The following is a 20,308-nucleotide window of genomic DNA, read 5'->3' as shown; positions in this document are numbered from 1 at the left end:
TTTTATTTTATTTATTTATTTATTTTTTTTTTGGCTGCACTAAGTCTTAGTTGCAGTATGCAGGATCTTTAGTTGTGGCATGTGAGATCTAGTTCCCTGACCAGGGATCAAACCTCAGCCCCCTGCACTGGCAGGCAGATTCTTAGCCACTGGACCACCAGGAAAGTCCCCAGAGCAATTATTGAGAAGGCAGATGAATGAACTTTCTGAAATCCTGGGAAAGTTCTGTTTGTCACAGTATGTAGTGTAAAATTTCATCAAGCTGTACACTTAAGATTAGCACACTTTGGACCATGTAGATGACAACAACCCTGATCCAAACTGGAGCCAACTCTATGCAGTCAACAGATGTGCCAGAGGAGCTGTAATATCAGCAAAATTACAATGCAAGAACTTGCCAGAAAAATCCAAGAAGCTGTGTATGGCCATGATGGAGAAATTTATGGAGGTGTCTATGGAATGGCTGCCTCTGAGATAATGAAAGTCAAGCATTTTGTGTTCTGCTTTGAGCCAGTATTGATCAGCGAGTCCAATAATTAGGGAAAAAGCTGGAAACTGAAGCTTGCCAGGCCCCCATGCATCTGTCTCCCTGTCTCATTGCCCCCACAAACTCAGAATAATGGTTTCTTCCCTCTGCCTTCCAATTTTCACACAAACTCTTATTTTAGACAACTCAAACCTGGAACTAGATAAAGAACTGACTCTGGGAAATGCAGTCCCAGCCACGTCCAAAGTACCACAACATAAGACAGCCCAACCAACTTTACTTGTAGCTTTCCTGTTGCAAGGTCTCTTTTGTAAACGTTCAAAACATTGGGTCCAATTCCCAGTCATAAGCAAGGATAAAGAACAAAATACAAAAATACCATAACAGATAAGATTCTTCTATCAAGGCTTTTGCACTTATTGATTTCCACTGGATTAGTTATTAGACAGGGAAAGCTTTTAATGGTAAAAAACTAATAATGTTTTTGTAAAAAAAAAAAAAAAAGAGGTGGGGTTGGGGGGAATAGTGGGTAGGCAATTTCCAGTTTCCACCATACTAGATCAAAATGAAATTACCATTTACCAAAGAAACTACAAATACTAGAATGTCAATACCACAATGACTGCACACTTAGAGAACAAAGAGAATTAGTTAGTAACTAATAATAATAATAATAAAAGATCACTCATGCCTACATATAAAAAATATATACTTTAAATGCCTGATGGGTCAAGAAAACTCTGTAATAGAAATAACACTTACAGCTGAACCAAAATAAAAGCACCTCATAATAAAACATATGGGGCTAGAGCTGAAATGTATTAGAGGAAATTTATGACCTTAAACATTCATATCAGAAAATTAAACTGGAAACCAATGAGCCAGCAGTAGCCCACTTTAAGGATGAGGCACTGATCTTTGTTTTGAGTATGAACTTTCTTACAACACAATAAGTGATGGTCATGGAGGTATTACCACATGATTTACATACACAGAGTTTCTCTCAGTTATGGGTTTTTCCAAAATAGGGTGTCTCCACAGTGTGAGATCTCACACGCTCCCTAAGCTTTGAAAAAGCATTAAAGACATTCCCTCATTCCTTACTTTATACATTTTCTCTAGTGTGAGTTTTCACATGTCTTCGAAAGTAAGCGGGACAAACAAAGGCTTTCCCACATTCCTTACATTCATAGGGCTTCTCACCAGTGTGGCTTCTTACATGTCTTCGAAAGGATGAAGGACAACTGAAAGCTTTCCCACATTCCAGACATTCAAAAGGTTTCTCTCCAGTGTGCATCCTTGTATGGACAGTCAGGTATGAAGAATGGCGAAAGGCTTTCCCACATTCCTTACATTCATAGGGTTTCTCCCCAGTGTGTGTTCTCATGTGGATCCTAAGAGCTGAGGGGTAAATGAAGGCTTTTCCACATTTCTTACATTCATAAGGTTTCTCTCCAGTGTGAGTTCTTATATGTACCGTCAGGTGGGATGAACTGATGAAGGCTTTCCCACATTCCTTACATTCATAAGGCTTTTCTCCGCTATGAGTTCTTAAGTGTTCAGTGAGGGATGAGGAACGACTGAAGGCTTTCCCACATTCCTTACATTCGTACTGCGCCTTTCCAGTGTGATCTCTCACGTGTGCTCGAAAGGACGAAGGGCAACTGAAGGCTTTTCCACATTCTTTACATTCATAGGGTTTCTCTCTACTCTGATTTTTCACATGTGTATTCAGGGAAGTGGGAAGATAGAAGGCTTTCCCACATTCTAGGCATTCATAGGGTTTTTCCCCTGTGTGTTTTCTCATGTGGATGCTCAAGGAGGATGGACAGTTGTAGGCTTTCCCACATTCCTTACATTTATAGGGTTTCTCGCCTGTATGTGTTCTAACGTGTACAGTGAGCTTCGAGGACTCACTGAAGGCTTTCCCACACTCTTGACATTCATAAGGCTTTTCTCCAGTATGGATTCTTATATGTATGATAAGGTGAGAGGAGGAACTGAAGGCCTTCCCACACTCCTTACACTCATATGGCTTATCTCCACTGTGAATTCTTTTGTGTTTGGAGAGTGAGGAGGAACAGCTAAAGGCTTTCCCACACTCCTTACATTCATAAGGCTTATCTCCACTATGAATTCTTTTGTGTTCTGTGAGGGATGAAGAACAGCTAAAGGTTTTCCCACATTCCCTGCATTCGCAACTTGTCTTTCCTGCATGAATCTTCATATGTGCCCGAAAGAAGGAAGAACAACTGAAGGCTTTGGTACATTCCTGACATTCATAGGGTTTCTCTTCAGTGGGAGTTTTCATATGCTTTTTAAAACAAGCAAAAAAATGGAAAGCTTTCCCACATTCCTTACACTGATAGGGTTTGCTACCAGTGTGAGACCTAATGTGATTCTTCAGGGATAAATGATCTATGAAGGCCTTTTTACACACATGGCACTCATAGGCTCTTACTTCAGTAGTTCTCTTGGGTATATTAAGATGTGAAATTTGGCTGACGGTTTGGCCACACTGATTTTCTTCATTATGTTCATAGATGTTCTCAATCCCATGAATTCTTTCAAAAATAAAAAGCACATTATTAGTGGCAAGTAAATTTTTACCATTTTCAGTGACTATGTGTGTTTTTCTGCCCTGTCCAATGATAAGATGAAAGTACTCACATAGTGCTCTAAGACAGACAATATTATGACTGAGTTTTTGACTTATGAGATTTTTATGATGGTTGCTCAATGATTTATGTGTCAAACATGGAAAGGCTCAAGTCTCACTTGTGAAAAAAATATCTTATGAAAAGTCTTTATGAAATTACAATTTTTGACTAAGTTTTAGATTTTTCTTTTTTTAATTCTGTGATATTTTAAGATTCTTTCCTGAGACACTACTTTTCTCTTATATGAATGACACTTACCTCAAACTTCTCTTGTGGTTTTTGTTCTGATAATCAACATCATGGTAGTCCCAGATTTTATGTAAAATGGACAATGAGGAATCACTGTTTTTGAATCCTGCTACATCCTGTTCATTGGATATTTTTCCATAAGCATCTTGTGGAGCAACTGATTCATTAATTTTAAGTTGAATCTCGAAACCTGAAACAAAGTAGCAAATGTACCCTTGAGCAAAGGACTTTGGCAGTACAGCTGGTTCAGGACTTTGGTAATAAGCACAGGGTTGAAATAGTAAAGTGACTAGGAAATAATCCCGTGAAGATGGAAACTGATGGTAGCATAAATGAGATATTACTAGGATAACAAAACAAAAAGAAACGGAATAAAACACACATGACCAAATAGTACATTACAAAGACAAAATGTGGTCTTTGCCAAGAACAAGGAACAGGTAAGAGGACTGAAGAAAAGTCAAAATAGTAATCAAGGACTGGTGGCACAGTGGATAAGAATCCACTTGCCAATGTAAGGACACTGGTTCAATCTCTGGTCCAGGAAGATTCCACATGCCACAGAGCAACTAAGCCAGTGTGCTGTAACTACTAAGCCCACACCTTCAAGCCCACAAGCTGCAAATACTAAGCCCAAGCACTGCAACTAGAGGGCAGTCCCCACTCTCTGCAACTAGAGAAAAGCCCATGCAAAGTAATGAAGATCCAGCACACTAAAAAAATAAAACATTTTTAAATAAATAAAATATTAATCTAAGGTATCTGTGGAAGCTCAGCTTCCTCAGACAAAACAAAGCTTCATTTTGATTTTACATTATTTTTTCCAAATGTAATATCCCCCAACTACATCAAGTATTCTTGCTTTACTGATGCTCCCCGTGGAAAGAGTCTTCTCTCCACTGTCTCTAGGTCCTCCTCTTGTTTCCACTGTAAGATCAGATACGGTTTGTGTAGTGGATACCCTGTTCACATAAAAAGGTATATCATGCGGGAAAACAATGAGTTACCACAAATATTTCTATGAAACAGAACAAAAACTGCTCTTCTGATACTCTAAAGAAAGTGATAGGGATAGAATAGGATAGTCATACAGGATAGTTATGCAGAAGTCCCAGTAGTGGATTATAGATAAAGAGGGAAACCTAGGGAACTTTAAGAGACCAGTGGAAGTTCAGTTCAGTTCAGTTCAGTCGCTCAGTTGTGTCCAACTCTTTGTGACCCCTTGAATCACAAAACGCCAGGCCTCCCTGTCCATCACCAGCTCCCAGAGTTCACTCAGACTCATGTCCATCGAGTCGGTGATGCCATCCAGCCATCTCAGCCTCTGTCATCCCCTTTTCCTCCTGCCCCCAATCTCTCCCAGCATCGGGGTCTTTTCCAATGAGTCAACTCTTCGCATGAGGTGGCCAAAGTACTGGAGTTTCAGCTTTAGCATCATTCCTTCCAAAGAAATCCCAGGGCTGACCTCTTTTAGAATGGACTGGTTGGATCTCCTTGCAGTCCAAGGAACTCTCAAGAGTCTTCTCCAACACCACAGTTCAAAAGCATCAATTCTTCGGCGCTCAGCTTTCTTCACAGTCCAACACCCACATCCATACATGACCACTGGAAAAACCATAGCCTTGGCTAGACGGATCTTTGTTGGCAAAGTAATATCTCTGCTTTTCAATATACTATCTAGATTGGTCATAACTTTCCTTCCAAGGAGTAAGCGTCTTTTAATTTCATGGCTGTAATCACCATCTGCAGTGATTTTGGAGCCCAAAAAATTAAAGTCTGACACTGTTTCCCCATCTATTTCCCATGAAGTGATGGGACCAGATGCCATGATCTTAGTTTTCTGAATGTTGAGCTTTAAGCCAACTTTTTCATTCTCCTCTTTCACTTTCATCAAGAGGCTTTTGAGTTCCTCTTCACTTTCTGCCATAAGGGTGGTGTCATCTGCATATCTGAGGTTATTGATATTTCTCCCAGCAATCTTGATTTCAGCTTGTGCTTCTGCCAGCCCAGCGTTTCTCATGATGTACTCTGTGGAAGTTAATGATGCTCAAAAAGCTATTAGACCGTGGTGGAACAAAGCAGGCTTGTTTAACTATAATGCAATTTATAAATGCAAAAGATATGCCCCAGGTCATTAGGTGAAATAAGAATGTCACCACCCTTCTACTGATTTGAATAAGTGCTATGACAATGTGGCACCAGTGGTCAAAACTCTGCCTGCCAAAGCAGGATTCACAGGTTCAACACCTACATTGGGAAGATCCTCTGAAGTAGAAAATGGCAACCCACTCCACTATTCTTACTTGGAAAATTCCAGGGACAGGGGAGTCTGGTGAGCTATAGTCTATGGGATCTCAAAGAGTCAGACAGGACTGAGCATGCATCCACACATGACAATTCTAGTTTGACCACACAGGGTCAGACATTCTTGTGCCTGATACAAAGGAGGAGCTAGTGATGTAAGCCTGAAATCAACTCAAAGAAGGCAGTCCTTTCCCCTCCCCCACTTTCCTTTGACAATAAAATTACAGCCCACTTAATCCTCAGTGCAGGGCTCCCTCACCTATCCACTTACATCTCTTACAAGCATCTTATACTAATAAATCTACTTTTTGCCTATCAGTTTGCTTCTTGCTGTTCCTTTTGCACTGAGATACAAAGAATCTGACCATCATTAAGTCCAGAAACCAGGTATGTGATCTCAGTTGGAAGACCATGAGTTTTGGCCAGGCTGAAGTTCCAGCCTCATGAGTTCAAGTTCCAAACTGGATTTTGGCCAAGTTCGAGTCCTGGCATATGAGTTCAAACTCTGGCACAAGGGTTCAAGTCGCAATCTGAGGTGAACTGTTTCACAAGTGTGAATTTAACTGCAAAAAAATTATCTAATTTATCTTTAAGGGGATGGGGCAGTCTGATGAATAGAACTGATCTGATATTCACACATAGACCTCGATATTATTAAAAGCTGGTCCAATACTCACAGGTAGGATATGTTGTTCTCCTGTTGAAGATAAATAATCTCCGAATACCAATCTTAGACAAGGTTACTCTAATACGGTGATAAAATGAAACAAAATAAAGCTACTTCATGATTTAGCCTAGGGACAAAGTATTACTAGAATTTCCCCTGCTTTCTGTCAGCATCCAATCTAAAATGAACACCTGTGAACTGAGGTGACAGTGGCCCTCAAAAATTCATATCTAAATAGACCAACAGAACAGAATAGAGAGTCTAGAAATAGACCCACATAAATATAGTCAACTTATCTTTGACAAAGGCTCAAAGGCAATACCATAGAGAAAAAAATAAGTCTTTCCAACAAACGGTGCTAAAACAACTACTAGACATTAAGGTACATTTTTAAAAAAAATCTTGACATAGGCTTGCAAAAAATTAACTCAAAATACACAGGGAGGCATACAGGGCTTTGGGATAATTGGGGTCCATCAATAGAGAGTAAAAGATTAGCTCAAAATGGATCACAAATCTAAATGTAAAACGTAAAACTATGGAATTCCTAAAAGATAACAGGGGAAAAATGTAGATGCCCTAAGATCTAGTGATTTGTTAGATATGTGAAAATTAATCAAGGAAAACTTCACTAAAATGGAGTTGAAAAAAAAAAAATGGAGTTGAGAGGCCAGAAGAGGAAGTTTTCATCTAATTCTTTACAACATTAATTACAGGGAGAATTGTTCATCAGAGACCCCAATAAGAATCACCAATTATAATCCTAACAGGAAAAGATGTACATCACATCTCCTATCAAAAATCACTACTCCAGCAACTCAGCCATCATCACCCTGAACTCTCACCTTTATCCAGTGGACTTTCATCCAAAACAACCTTTCCCAATTTCCTCATTTTTCTCTACAAAATTACATTCTTCTCCGTTGTTCTGTGGACTTGCCAATGGCTTTTGTTATAGCTATCTTATCTCAAATTGCAATTCCCCTACTATTCCCAAGTAAACTATTTTTTTGTTGGTAAAATAACTTTTTATTTTTAAAGCCAATAGGTAACCTGAAAAGGACAATTCATGAAAGAAAGAAGTGACAAGCTGGTCTTCATTAAAATTAAAAATTTTTGCTCTGAGTAAAACACTGTCAAGAAAATGAAAAGACATGCCACATACTTGGAGAAAATATTTGCAAAAGACATGTGTGATAAAGAACTATTATCCAAAATATACACAGAAGTCTTAAAACTCAACAATAAGAAAATAACTTGATTTTTTTTTTAATAGGCCAAAGTAAGAATATACAATGGAGAAAAAGTCTCTTCAGCAAGTGATGTTGGGAACTCTAGGCAGCTGCATGTGTATCAAGGAAACAACAACACACCCTCACATCATACACAAAACTCAAAATGGCTTAAAAGACAAGACACCATAAAATTCCTATAAGAGAACACAGGCAAAATACTCTTTGACATAAATCATACCAATGTTTTCTTAGGTCAGTCTCCCAAGGCAAGAGGAAGAAAAGCAAAAATAAACAAATGGGACTGAGTCAAACTTACAAGCTTTTGCACAGCAAAGGAAACCATAAACAAAGCAAAAAGACAACCTACAGACTGAGAGAAAATATTTGCAAATGATGCGACTGACAAGAGCTTAATTTCCAAAATTAAGCTCCTTAACTCAAACAATTCAATAACAACAACAACAAAATTGAAAAACATGCAGAAGACCTAGACATTTCTCTCTTAAAGACATACAAATGGCCAACAGGCACATGAAAAGATGTTCATCATCACTAATTATTAGAGAAATGCAAATCAAAACAACAAGGTTCCACCTCACACCAGTCAGAATGGTGATTATTAAAAAGTCTACAAATATGTATGCCAAGAGTAGCATGGAAACTTACATTACCATATGTAAAATAGACAGCCAACAGGAATTTGCTATATGGCTCAGGAAACTCAAACAGGGGCTCTGAATCAACCTACAGGGGTGGGATGGGGAGGGAGATGGGAGGGAGGTTCAAAAGGGAAGCGATACATGTATACCTATGGCTGATTCATGTTGAGGTTTGACAGAAAACAACAAAATTCTGTAAAGCAATTATCCTTCAATAAAAGATTAATTAATTTTAAAAAGTCTACAAATAACAAACACTGGAGAGGGTATGGAGAAATGGAAACCCTCCTACACTATCCAGGAGATAGTGAAGGTAGTGAAGCTTGGTGTGCTGCTGTCCATGGGATCACAAAGAGTGAAATATGACTTAGCAACTGAATAACCACCTACATTGTTGGTGGGAATGTAAACTTCTGCAGTTACTATGGAAAACTGTATGGAGGTTCCTCAAGAAACAAAAAGTACAGTTGCCATATGATTCAGCAATCCCACTCCTGTGCATATACCCAGACAAAACTATAATTCTAAAAGATACATACACCCCAACGTTCAAACCAGCACTATTTATTACAATAGCCAAGATATGGAAACAACCCAAATGTCCATCAACACATGAATGGATAAAGAAGATGCAGTATACATATACAGTGGAATATTACTCAGCCATTAAAAAGAATTAAATAATGCCATTTGCAGCAACATGGATTGACCTAGAGATCATCATACTAAGCAAAGTAAGTCAAAAAGAGAAAGACAAATACCATATGCTCTCACTTAATATGTGGAATCTAAAATATGACACAAATGGAACATATCTACAAAACAAAAACAGACTGGCAGACACAGAGAACAGACTCGTGGTTGTCAAGGGCAAGGGATGGATTGGGAGTGTGGGATTAGCAGATGCAAACTATTATATATAGAATAAATAAACAACAAGGTCCTACTGTATAGCACAGGGAAATATAGTTAATATCCTGTGATAAATCATAATGGAAAAGAAAATGAAAAGTGTTAGTTGTTCAGTCATGTCTGACTCTTTGCGATCCCATGGACTATATCCTGCCAGGTTCCTCTGTTCATGGAATTCTTCAGGCAAGAATACTGGAGTGGGTTCCCATTTCCTTCTCCAAAAGAATATGAAGAAGAATATATATATATATACACATGTGTATATATATATATATATTTATAACTGAGTCATTTTGCTATACAGCAGACATTAAATACAACAATGTAAACCAACTATACTTCAATAAAAAATTTTTTTAAGTTTTTTTTTTTTTAATGGGCCTAATACTTTAACAGATGCCTTACCAAGAAGATACATAGATGCCAAATAAGCATATGAAAAAAAAGATGTTCCACATTACATGTCATCAGGAAAATGCAAATCAAAACAATGAGACACCACTACATACCTAAAAGAATGGCCAAGTCCTGGTGAGGATATGGAGCTGGTGGGAATGCAAAATGGTACAGCTGCTTTGGAATACAAAGCAGTTTCTTACCAAATTAAACATACTCTTAGCCATATAAGCAAGCAATCATGCTCTCTGGAAGTTACAAAAAGGAGTTAAAAACACATCTACACAAAAACTTTCATGTGGATGTTTATAGCAGTTTTACTCATAACTGCCAAAACTTGGAAGCAATCAAGGTCTTCTTCAGTGACTGAATGGATAAACAGACTGGTATTGCATATCCAGACAACAAAATATTACTCAGCACTAAAAAGAAATCAGCCATCAAGCCATGAAGAGATGAAGAACATTAAATGCATATTAGTAAGTGAAAAAAGTCAATCTGAAAAGGCTATATATACTGTGTGATCCCAACTACATGACATTCTGGAAAAGGCAAAACTATGAGAACAGTAAAAAGATCAGTGGCTGCCAGGAGTTGGGAGGGAAGGAGAGATAAATTGGGGTGGAGGGGGATAAAAGATTTTTAGGAGTAGTGAAATTACTCTCTGATACTATAATGGTGGATGCTTGTTGTTTAGTTGATCAGTTGTGTCCTACTCTTTCATGACCCCATGGACTACAGCCCACCAGACTCCTTTGTCTATGGGATTTCCCAGGCAAGAACCCTGGAGTGGATTGCCATTTCTTACTCCAGAGGATCTTCCCAACCCAGGGATCCAAACTGCACATCTGCTGCATTGTCAGGAGGGTTCTTTACTACTGAGCCACCAGGGAAGCCCATAATGGTGGAAATGTCATCACATATTTATCTAAACTGTAACAAAGTACAACAACAAAAGTGAACACTAATATAAACTTGAGATTTACCGTAATAATGATGTGTCAATATAGGTTCATCCACTGTAATAAATATACTACTCTGGCAGAAGGCAGTGCATTTATGGGAAATCTTTGTACTTGCCGGTTAATTTTGCTGTGAGCCTATAAACTGCTCTAAGAAAAAATAGAGTGTACTGGAAAAAAGAAAATCCATGTCCACCCAGAATTCAGAACATTACTTTATTTGGAAACAGATATTTGCAGATGTAATCAAGTTAACATAAAGTTATACTCGACTAGGGTAAGCCCTAAATGCAATGACTGGTGTCCTTACAAGGACAGAAAGATGTAGAGACAAAGGACAAAGGCCCTATGAAGATGGAGGCAGAGATTGGAGTGATGTGGCTACCAACCAAGGACTGCCAGCAACAACCAAAAGCTAGGAAGAGACAAGGAGGGATTTTTCCTGAGCCTTCAGAAGGATCATGATACCTTGATTTCAGACTTCCAATCTCTTTAATTTAGAAGAGTAAATTTCACACTTCCCTGGTAGTACAGGTGGTACAGAAGAAGCCTGCCAAGGCAGGAGACACAGGTTCGATCCCTGGGGCAGGAAGATTCCACATGCCGTGGAGCAACTAAGCCCATGCACCACAACTACTGAAGCCCTCGCACCCCACAACTAACTACCAAAGCCCTCGCACCTAAAGCCTGGGCTCCCCGACAACAGAAGCCACCACTGTGGGAAGCCCATGCACCCCAACAAAGAGTAGCCCCACTCACTGCAACTAGAGAAAGCCCAAGTGCAGCAAAGACCTAGCACAACCTAAATAAATAAAATAGTTGCCTAGCTACAGGATAAGAGTGGGGAGTAGAGGTAGAGGAAGTTTTTTTTTTAAGTAAAAGAGTAAGTTTCTGTTGTTCCTAGCTACCCAGTTTGTGGCACTTTGTTATGAAAGGCCTAGGAAAACAGAACAGCCTGTTGTCATGTACCTACCCCCAAATCATTCGACCTAAGTATATAAATCCTATATTTACTTTCTAACACACTGCATTGTTCCCCATGACATGTGTTTCTCCCTCACTGCTCCAAGGAATAAACCCAATTTGTTAAACTGGTGGTCTTTGGGTACAGGGAATTAATAGCAGTAAAATTCTCAAAAGGTCCCAAACCACCAATTTTCTCCCTGTCCCCCAAAGTGACCCCTGAAGCCTGTGCCCACACCACATACACTTGATAATCCTCCTTGAGGATTCTGACCACAAGAAAAAGGAAAAGCAGGTTCAATATATATGTTTATTTTCTTTCTTTTCGTCGTGTTAATTTCATATTTATCTTCTCCATTACTGAAGCATTTTGAATACAATGACATCTTATTGTCTATAGTATATATTCAAAAGGGTTTGATACAAATTCACCCTCAAAAAATACGCTTAAAGAATGAAAGAATGACTGAATGAAGAAAAATAATGCTTTCAGTACTCTGAGAGAAAATGAAAACTTTACAACCCTGCGAAAATGCAAACTCTGCATTCAGTGCCAGTGGCAAAATGGGTAAGGAAATTTTCACTAATTCTTTTGTTTGTTTTATATTGGTGAAATACTTTAACAATACACGTGTTTATTTTCATGGTGAAGCCACTAGACTATAAGCTCCTTGGGGTCAGTGACCATGTCTGTCTTATTTAACAATTTGTTCCAGTTTCTCAACCCAAATCCTAGAACAAGGGCAATTTATAAGATAAAGCTGTTTTCTAAATAACAGAACGTTGGAGGAATGTTACCATCCTTACCTAATGAGGCCAGGTTCCGGAAGTTTTCCAGCATCACATCTCTGTAGAGGTTTCTCTGAGCGAGATTCAGCAGAGCCCACTCCTCTTGGGTAAAGTCCACAGCCACATCCTCGAAGACCACTGTGTCCTAAAACATTCCACATACTTTGTTCAGAAAGGTACCAACTCCCCCAGCATGTGCAGGAGGCTGAATGAGGCTGACACTACGGGGAACTGAGAATCAACTCACAGGAAGTTCAGAAGATTCTTTTCTCCCAAATATCTACCCTAGGATTCAGTCATCAGATCTTTCTCATTCTATCTAAGCATCCTGACTGATCAAATTCTGTCTCATAAATTTAACAACATTTTTGAAACACTAAATTTATCTTTCCACTGTTTGATGGTGACCAGTTCCACTCTTACAATAATCAAGAACATCCAGAACATATTGCAGAAATGAGAGAAATGCTCTAAAAATGAAATGACAATTTCCACATTGAAAGAAGCAAAAATCCCTTGTTAGAGGGACTTCCCTGGAGGTTCAGGGCTTAAGACTGTGCCTTCCAATGCAGGGGATGTGGGTTCAATCCTTGGTTGAGGGGCTAAGATCCCACATGCCTTAGGGCCAAAAAACCAAAACAGAAAACAGAAAAAACAAGTGTAACAAAACATTCTACTGCAAAATAGAAAAACTATTGTAACAAAAAAGAACTATTAAAAAAAAACATCCTTGTTACAGAAACAAGTTCACCTGCTTCCTTATTCCCCACCATAGCAATCAGCACAACACAAAACACTAGATAAAATTTGGATGAGGTTTAAATCCCCAAGGGACAAGGACCTTTTCTTTTTCTTTTTCCCCCCATACACCTGGAGCCCAGAAGTCAGCAAGAAACACAACATTCAACCCAGGCCCACAGTCAGTCATATTTTCTTACACTCTAGGCCCAGGAGCTGTAAATTATAGAACATGAACTAAAACCAGCCTATCACCTGTTTGTATAAGTAAAGTTTTACTGGAACACAATAAAACGTTTATTTATACACTGTATACAGATGCTTTCACACTAAAATAGCAGAATTGATGGGAAATCCCTGGCAGTCCAATGGTTAGGACTCCATGCTTTCACTGCTGAGGGCACAGGTTCAATCCCTGGTCAGGGAAATAAGATCCCACAAGCTGCCCAAAACAAACAAACAAAAAACAATAAAATACCAGAACTGAGTAAAATAGAAACTATGGCCTAAAATGCTTACTATGTGACCCAATGTAGGAATAGGTTCTTGATCTCTGCTCTAAATTTAGGACATAGATAAGCTGATGGAATTGAAATATTGTTTTGGAGAATTATTAGCTCTTACTTACCTGTATCACATTTTTCTGTAACTCAGCAGCTGTTCTCTCTTCCTCCATGTTCCCTTCATGAAGAAAGACAGAGTAGTGAGATGTTACAGCTGAGACAGGAGAAAGAAGACATGAGAATCTGGGTGTCCCCACAGTCTCCACAATCAAGACTGTGGATTTGGCAGCACATCTGTTATGAGTGATCATTCTCCTCAAAACACACACACACACATGCAAAGACCCTGCACACCCAAGCAGATACACATTGATCTTGTGAGAAAATGGAGCAAGAAAAAAAAATACTAATAGTAACTTACAAAACAGAACGAGACTCACAGACATAGAGAAGGAGCTTATGGTTGCCAGGGGGAAGGATAGGGGAAAGGGATAGTTAGGGAGTTTAGAATGGACATGTACACACTCCTATATTTAAAGTGGATAACAAACAAGGGCCTACTGTGTAGCACATGGAACTCTGTTCAATGTTATATGGAGACCTGGATGGGAGGAGAGTTTAGGGAAGAATGGATACATGTATATGTATGGCTGAGTGTCTTAGTTGCTCACCTGAAACTATCACAACATTGTTAATTAGCTACACCCCAATACAAAATAAAAAGGTGTGTTTTTTTTTTTTTAAGTTGGAGCAATTTTATCTCCTCCAGAGCTAGAAACAGTCCTCTCATTCTTGTAGATCATTAAAAAAAAAAAAAAAAAGGTTTAAGAGTCCATTTTGTAAGTAAGTCAGCCAGAGTCTAAAAAAATTTGGCTGTCAATCTGCCCATGATAATGAAAACATTAAAAACATAAGAGAATGCCTTCAGTAGTAAGAATATACATTCCATCTCAAAGGAAAGTGTGACTTGTATGCCACATCTCCAGGGGTTCCAGACCCAATATTTATTTCTGCACTGCCTGGCAGGCCTACATGTATTACTACTCAATCTCTGACTATGAGATCTTCTCCCTCTGAGGGCTGCAGGGTCTCCAAAACCTGGTTTTTGAGAAACAGCACAACCAACTGAATTTTACATGCAGGTGGCAGAGAAGACATCTCATGTTAAATCTTGCCTGTACAGGAAATACAGTCACAGCATAACAAGAACACCTGAAGCGAAGCTGGCATATGTGTCATCTCTGACAGTGGCATCCACAGCACTAGTGCATGAATTTCAAATAATGAAAACACAGCATCTCTCTCACTTCAGTGGACCAAATATGTATTGTAGAGCCAGTAGAAACTTAAGTCACTTAGACATGTGCTCAATGTTATCCAATTAGAAAGCTAAGGGAGGGTGTGTATCCAGGTGTGTTTACCTTCAAAGCTAAATGCCCAAAGAGTGTGTTTCTGAACATATACCTTACAATTTAGTTGTCAGTGAGGCCCCTATGCCCTAACATTACTGGGGTCTAGCCTAGAATGCTGTCGGGCACACCATGGAGAGTAAACAAATAAAGTATTCCCTTCAACTGTTTTATCTTTGAGCTCCTTCTCTTTTTTTATTTATTTTTAATTGGAGGGAAGACTTTTCAGAGTCCCTTGGACAGGAAGGAGATCAAACCAGTCAATCCTAAAGGAAATCAACCCTGAATACTCATTGGAAGGATTGATGCTGAACCTTTGATACTTTGGCCTTCTGATGCAAAGAACCAACTCATTGGAAAAGACTCTGAGGCTGAGAAAGATTGAGGGCAAGAGGAGAAGGGGATGACAGAAGATGGATGTCAGCTGGATGGCATCACTGACTCAATGGACATGAGTTTGAGCAAACTCCGGGAGATGATGAGGGACAGGGAAGCCTGGCATGCTGCAGTTCATGGGGTTGCAAAGAGTTGGACACAACTTAGAGACTGAATGCTTCCCTGGTAGCTCAGCTGGTAAAGATCTGCCTGCAATGCAGGGGAGACCTGGGTTCAATCCCTGGGATGGGAAGATGCCCTGGAGAAGGAAACGGCTACCTACTCCAGTATTCCAGCCTGGAGAATTCCACGGACTGTATAGTCCATGGGGTTGCAAAGAGTTGGACACGACTGAGTGACTTTCACTTTCACTAGTGACTGAACAACAAATGCTTTACAATGTTATGTTGGTTTCTTCTATACAACAATGTGAATCAGCTACAAATTACATATTTTCCCTCCCTCTTGAGTCTCCCTCTCACCCATGTCCATCCCACCCCTCTAGGTTGTAACCCAGCAGCAAGCTGAGCTCCCTGTGCCATACAGCAGCTTTCTACTATCCGTTGTACACATGGTAGCATACATATGTCAATGCTACTCTCGCAATTCATCCCACCATCTCCTTCCTCCACTGTATCCACAAGTCCATTCTCTACATTTGCATCTCTATTCCTACCATTGAGCTCCTTCTCTTGACTAAGCCCTATGTTTTCAACAAGGATGCTCCCCTTAAGGTACCTACCTCCTGCTCCTTCCTCTCATATTTATTTAGGTAATATTTGCCCTGTCCAACTATGTGCAATCATAGGAGACACAGCACTGAACAAAATAGAAAAATCCTAAAGTGCTTGGGTCTTATAATTGTTTTAAGGAGGACCAGTACATTAACAAAATATTATCAGGTGATGGTATATGCTATATAAAAATATATCACATTATAGGGATAAGGAGATACACACACATTTACCTTTAGCAAGTCAGGACCACTTATGTGACAGGGTAGAAGCAGGAAATTAAAACAACTGTCTTAGGACTTCCCTGGTGGCTCAGTGGTTAAGAATCTCTAGGGGACAGGGGTTTGATCCCTAGTCCAGAAAGATTGTAAATGCCACAGGGCAACTAAGCTGTGCACCACAACTACTGAGCCAGCACTCTAGGGCCCTCACACTGCAACTACTAAGCTCACATGCTGCAACTACCAAAGCCTGCACACCTAGAGTCTGTGCTCTGCAATGAGAAGCCAACACCATGAGAAGCCCACGCACTGCAAAGAAGAGTAGCCCCTACTCACTACAACCAAAGAAAACCCATGCTTGGCAATGGAGACCCAGTGCAGCCAAAAATAATTTTTTAAGAATAAATAAATAGAACTGTTTCAAATAACACAAAAAATCAATGGCTGGTGTGGCACATATATTTATGCACAACTGACCCTCAAACAATTGCATGGGTTGGGGTACCAACCCTCCAGCAGTGGAAAATCTGAGTTTAACTCATAGTCAGCCCTCAGTATCCAAGGAGTCAACCAATGGCCCATCCTGTAGTATCTGCAGTATTTAATAGTGGGAAAAAAAAAAAAAAATCTGCATATAAGTGAACACATGCATTTCAAACCTATGTTGTTCAAGGGTTAATTGTATTTATAAATATCAATTCCTATAGAAGAAAAATTAGTAATGATAGGTTAACCATTGACGTATAATAGCAGAAAAAGAACCTCATAAAGGTGTAAATATATATATATATATGACAAAATTAATGATATCTTTTGGAGAAGGAAATGGAAACCCACTCCAGTACTCTTGCCTGGAGAATCCCATGGACAGAGGAGCCTGGCAGGCTACAGTCCATGGGGTCACAAGAGTCAGACACTACTTAGTGACTAAACCACCACAACTAACCCTAATCCTTGAACAACATAGGTTTGAAATGCATGTGTTCACTTAAATACTGCAGATACTACAGGATGGGCCATTGGTTGAATCCTTGGATATTGAGGGCTGACTATGAGTTAAACTCAGATTTTCCACTGCTGGAGGGTTGGTACCCCAACCCATGCAACTGTTTGAGGGTCAGTTGTGCGTAAATTATTTGATATTTTGATATTTGATATTTTTAAAAACTTAAAACAGAATCAGAAAAGCTAAAATGGCAATACTACCCAAAACAACCTACAGATTTATTGCCATCCCTATCAAATTACCTGGAGAAGGCAATGGCAAGCCACTCCAATACTCTTGGCTGAAGAGTCCCATGGATGGAGGAGCCTGGTAGGCTGCGGTCCATGGGGTCGCTAAGAGTCGGACACGACTGAGCGACTTCATTTTCACTTTTCACTTTCATGCATTGGAGGAGGAAATGGCAACCCACTCCGGTGTTCTTGCCTGGAGAATCCCAGGGACGGGGGAGCCTGGTGGGCTGCCACCTATGGGGTCACACAGAGTCGGACACGACTGAAGTGACTTAGCAGTCAAATTACCCATGACATTTTTCACAGAACTAGAACATGAACTTTTATGAAATCATAAAAGACCCAGAATTGCCAACGCAATCCTGAGGAAAAAGAATGAAGCAAAAGCCATAACTGTCCCAGGCTTCAGACAACACTACAAAACTATAGTAATCAAAACAGTGTGGTATTTACACACACACACACAAAACAGGCATACAGATCAATGAAACAGAATAGAGAGCCCAGAAACAAACCCATACTCCTACGGTCAATTAATCATCAACAAGGAGGCAAGAATATACAATGGGTAAAAGACAATCTCTTCAGCAAGTGGTGCTGGGAAAGCTGGAAAGCTGCATGTAAATCAAAGAAATTAGAACACACTCTCTCCCATGGAAAAAAGGGAACCCTACTACCTGTTGGTAGGAATGTAAACTGGTACAACCATTGTAGAGAACAGTATGTAAGGTTCCTTAAAAAACTAAACACAAAACTACCGTATGATGCAAAAACCCCACTCCCAGGCATATATCTGGAGTAAAGCAATTCAAAAAGATACATGCATCCCTATGTTCAAAGCAGCACTATTCACAACAGTGAAGTCAGGTAAACAACCTAAATATCTATCAGTGGAGGAATGAATAAAGAAGATGTGGTACATATATAAAATGGAACATTACTCAGCCATTAAAAAAAGAAAGGAATAATACTATTTGCAGCAACATGGGTACAGCCAGAAATTATCACACTAAGTGAAGTAAGTCAGAAAGTGAAAGACAAATACCATATGATATCACTTATATGCAGAATCTAAAATGTAGCACAAACAAGCCGATCTACAAAATGGAAAAAGACTCAACAGACATAGAGAACAGACTTGTGGTTACCAAAGGGGAGAGGAGATAGGACAAGGATGGACTAGAAGTCTGGAATTAGTAGATGCAAACTATAGAATGGATAAACAACAAAGTCCTATTGCATAGCAAAGGGAATTATATTCCATATCCTGGGATAGACTATAATGAAAAAGAATATACTATATAAAAAAAGAATGTGTATACATGTATAAGTCATTTTGCTGCAGAGCAGAAATTAACACAACATTGTAAATCAACCATACTGCAATTTAAAAAAAAAAATAAAGTGAAAAAAGTTAACAAAACTATAAACACAAAACCTGTTTACATACAGTCATTAAAGAAAAGAAAAAAATAGCAGTTTAGAACATACCTACAAAGGAAACAGAAGCTATAGACTTTTACAGACAGGTTCACCAAACAAGTAAAGGATTCATAATTCCATTTTTTTGTTGTTGAGTTGGTGTTTTCCGTGTATTTACAAGACCAGAAAGGGACTCGAAACTCAAATATATGTGTATTTATGTACATGTACACACATACACACACATATATATATGAAAGATCTCATTCGTATACACAAGGGCAAAATATTAGAATATTAAGTACAGTCCAGGAAGTAATAATGAAGATAGTAATCACAAACTAAGTTCATTTCCTCCTAGGAATGATGCGTGGTTAAAATGATTTACATAGTTAAAACGTTAAATATAATTCACATCAATAGAAAAAGATCATATGACTTATCCCCTTCAATACAAAATAGTGACTGATCTCCATCAATACCCATTGATGATAATAATTTAACCCACTAGGACTAGAAGGAAATGGGCTTTAATTAGAAAATATATATATTATCTACAAACACCTATAGCAAACATCCTATTTAATAATGAAATGACAGAATTCCCTCTGGGATCAGGAACAAGGCAAGGATGCAATTTATATGCTTTTCTACATTGAACTGAAAGTCCTGGCAAATGCACTAAATAAACAAAAATATAAGATACAAGGAATAAAGAAGAAAATGCTAAAAGTGGCATATGACCACACTTCGGGTGTGAAATTGTTTAAAAATCTATGGATAATTGACCAACGTTCAGAGCGGCAACCGGCAAACAGGGGTTAAAAAGATACTAAGTAATCAGTTCACTAGTATGTAGCTGAATACAATGTAGCAAACTAACTCCCACAATCCGAGAAAAAGAAATCACAGGTTAAAATATATCTCTTGCACCTGGAAGGGAGAGATGCAGACGGAGTTAAGCAAACGTCACCCCGCACTCACCAAACAAACCGAAATCCACAGACCTGCACAGAGACGAGGTTGAGGCTCAAGTCCCCGTGACCCGAATGGCAAGGATGCTTTTCCTTTCCGGAAAGAGAGCAGAGGATGCTTTTGGAGGCCGATTAAGTACGAGAATAGCTCCTCAACTCTTGCCTGCAGCTGATTCACCCCGACTGCTGGACTCTCACAGAGTTCCTGATTCAGTAAGTTTGGGACCGGCCGCGGCTGCTACAGACCCCGGGAGCGGCGAGGAGCCCAAGCGGCAGCCTTTTGACCACAGATCCCAAGGCCGAGTTCTCCACCTCCCGAGCACCAGACTTGGGGCCGGCTGGGTCGAACTGGATGGGAAAATTTCTATCAGATTTAGACAGAGATGCAAGAAGACAAGGCCGCCCGCTCGCGC

At 39.4% G+C, this 20,308-nt stretch overlaps 1 protein-coding gene across 2 annotated transcripts; it reads right to left on the bottom strand.

The window, feature by feature from the left end:
- Window positions 1–20,308, bottom strand: LOC104979852 (zinc finger protein 699). 2 transcript variants are annotated; one of them, XM_010828402.1, is made up of 5 exons: window positions 19,906–20,308; window positions 13,650–13,702; window positions 12,302–12,428; window positions 3,406–3,586; window positions 1–3,051 (listed from the first exon to the last, which is right to left on the bottom strand). In XM_010828402.1, exons 2-5 carry the CDS (start codon window positions 13,695–13,697, stop codon window positions 1,593–1,595), a joined length of 1,815 nt encoding a protein of 604 aa, XP_010826704.1. In that variant the 5' UTR covers window positions 13,698–13,702; window positions 19,906–20,308; the 3' UTR covers window positions 1–1,592. The 2 variants fall into 2 exon arrangements, with proteins under 2 accessions (XP_010826704.1, XP_010826703.1); XM_010828401.1 differs by having other exon boundaries at window positions 19,929–20,308.

The sequence above is a fragment of the Bison bison genome, unplaced genomic scaffold, assembly GCF_000754665.1.
Source record: "Bison bison bison isolate TAMUID 2011002044 unplaced genomic scaffold, Bison_UMD1.0 scf7180017864492, whole genome shotgun sequence".
Classification (NCBI taxonomy): Eukaryota; Metazoa; Chordata; class Mammalia; order Artiodactyla; family Bovidae; genus Bison; species Bison bison.
Note: the sequence above shows the minus strand (reverse complement) of the source record. Positions and strands in the feature narration are given on the sequence as shown.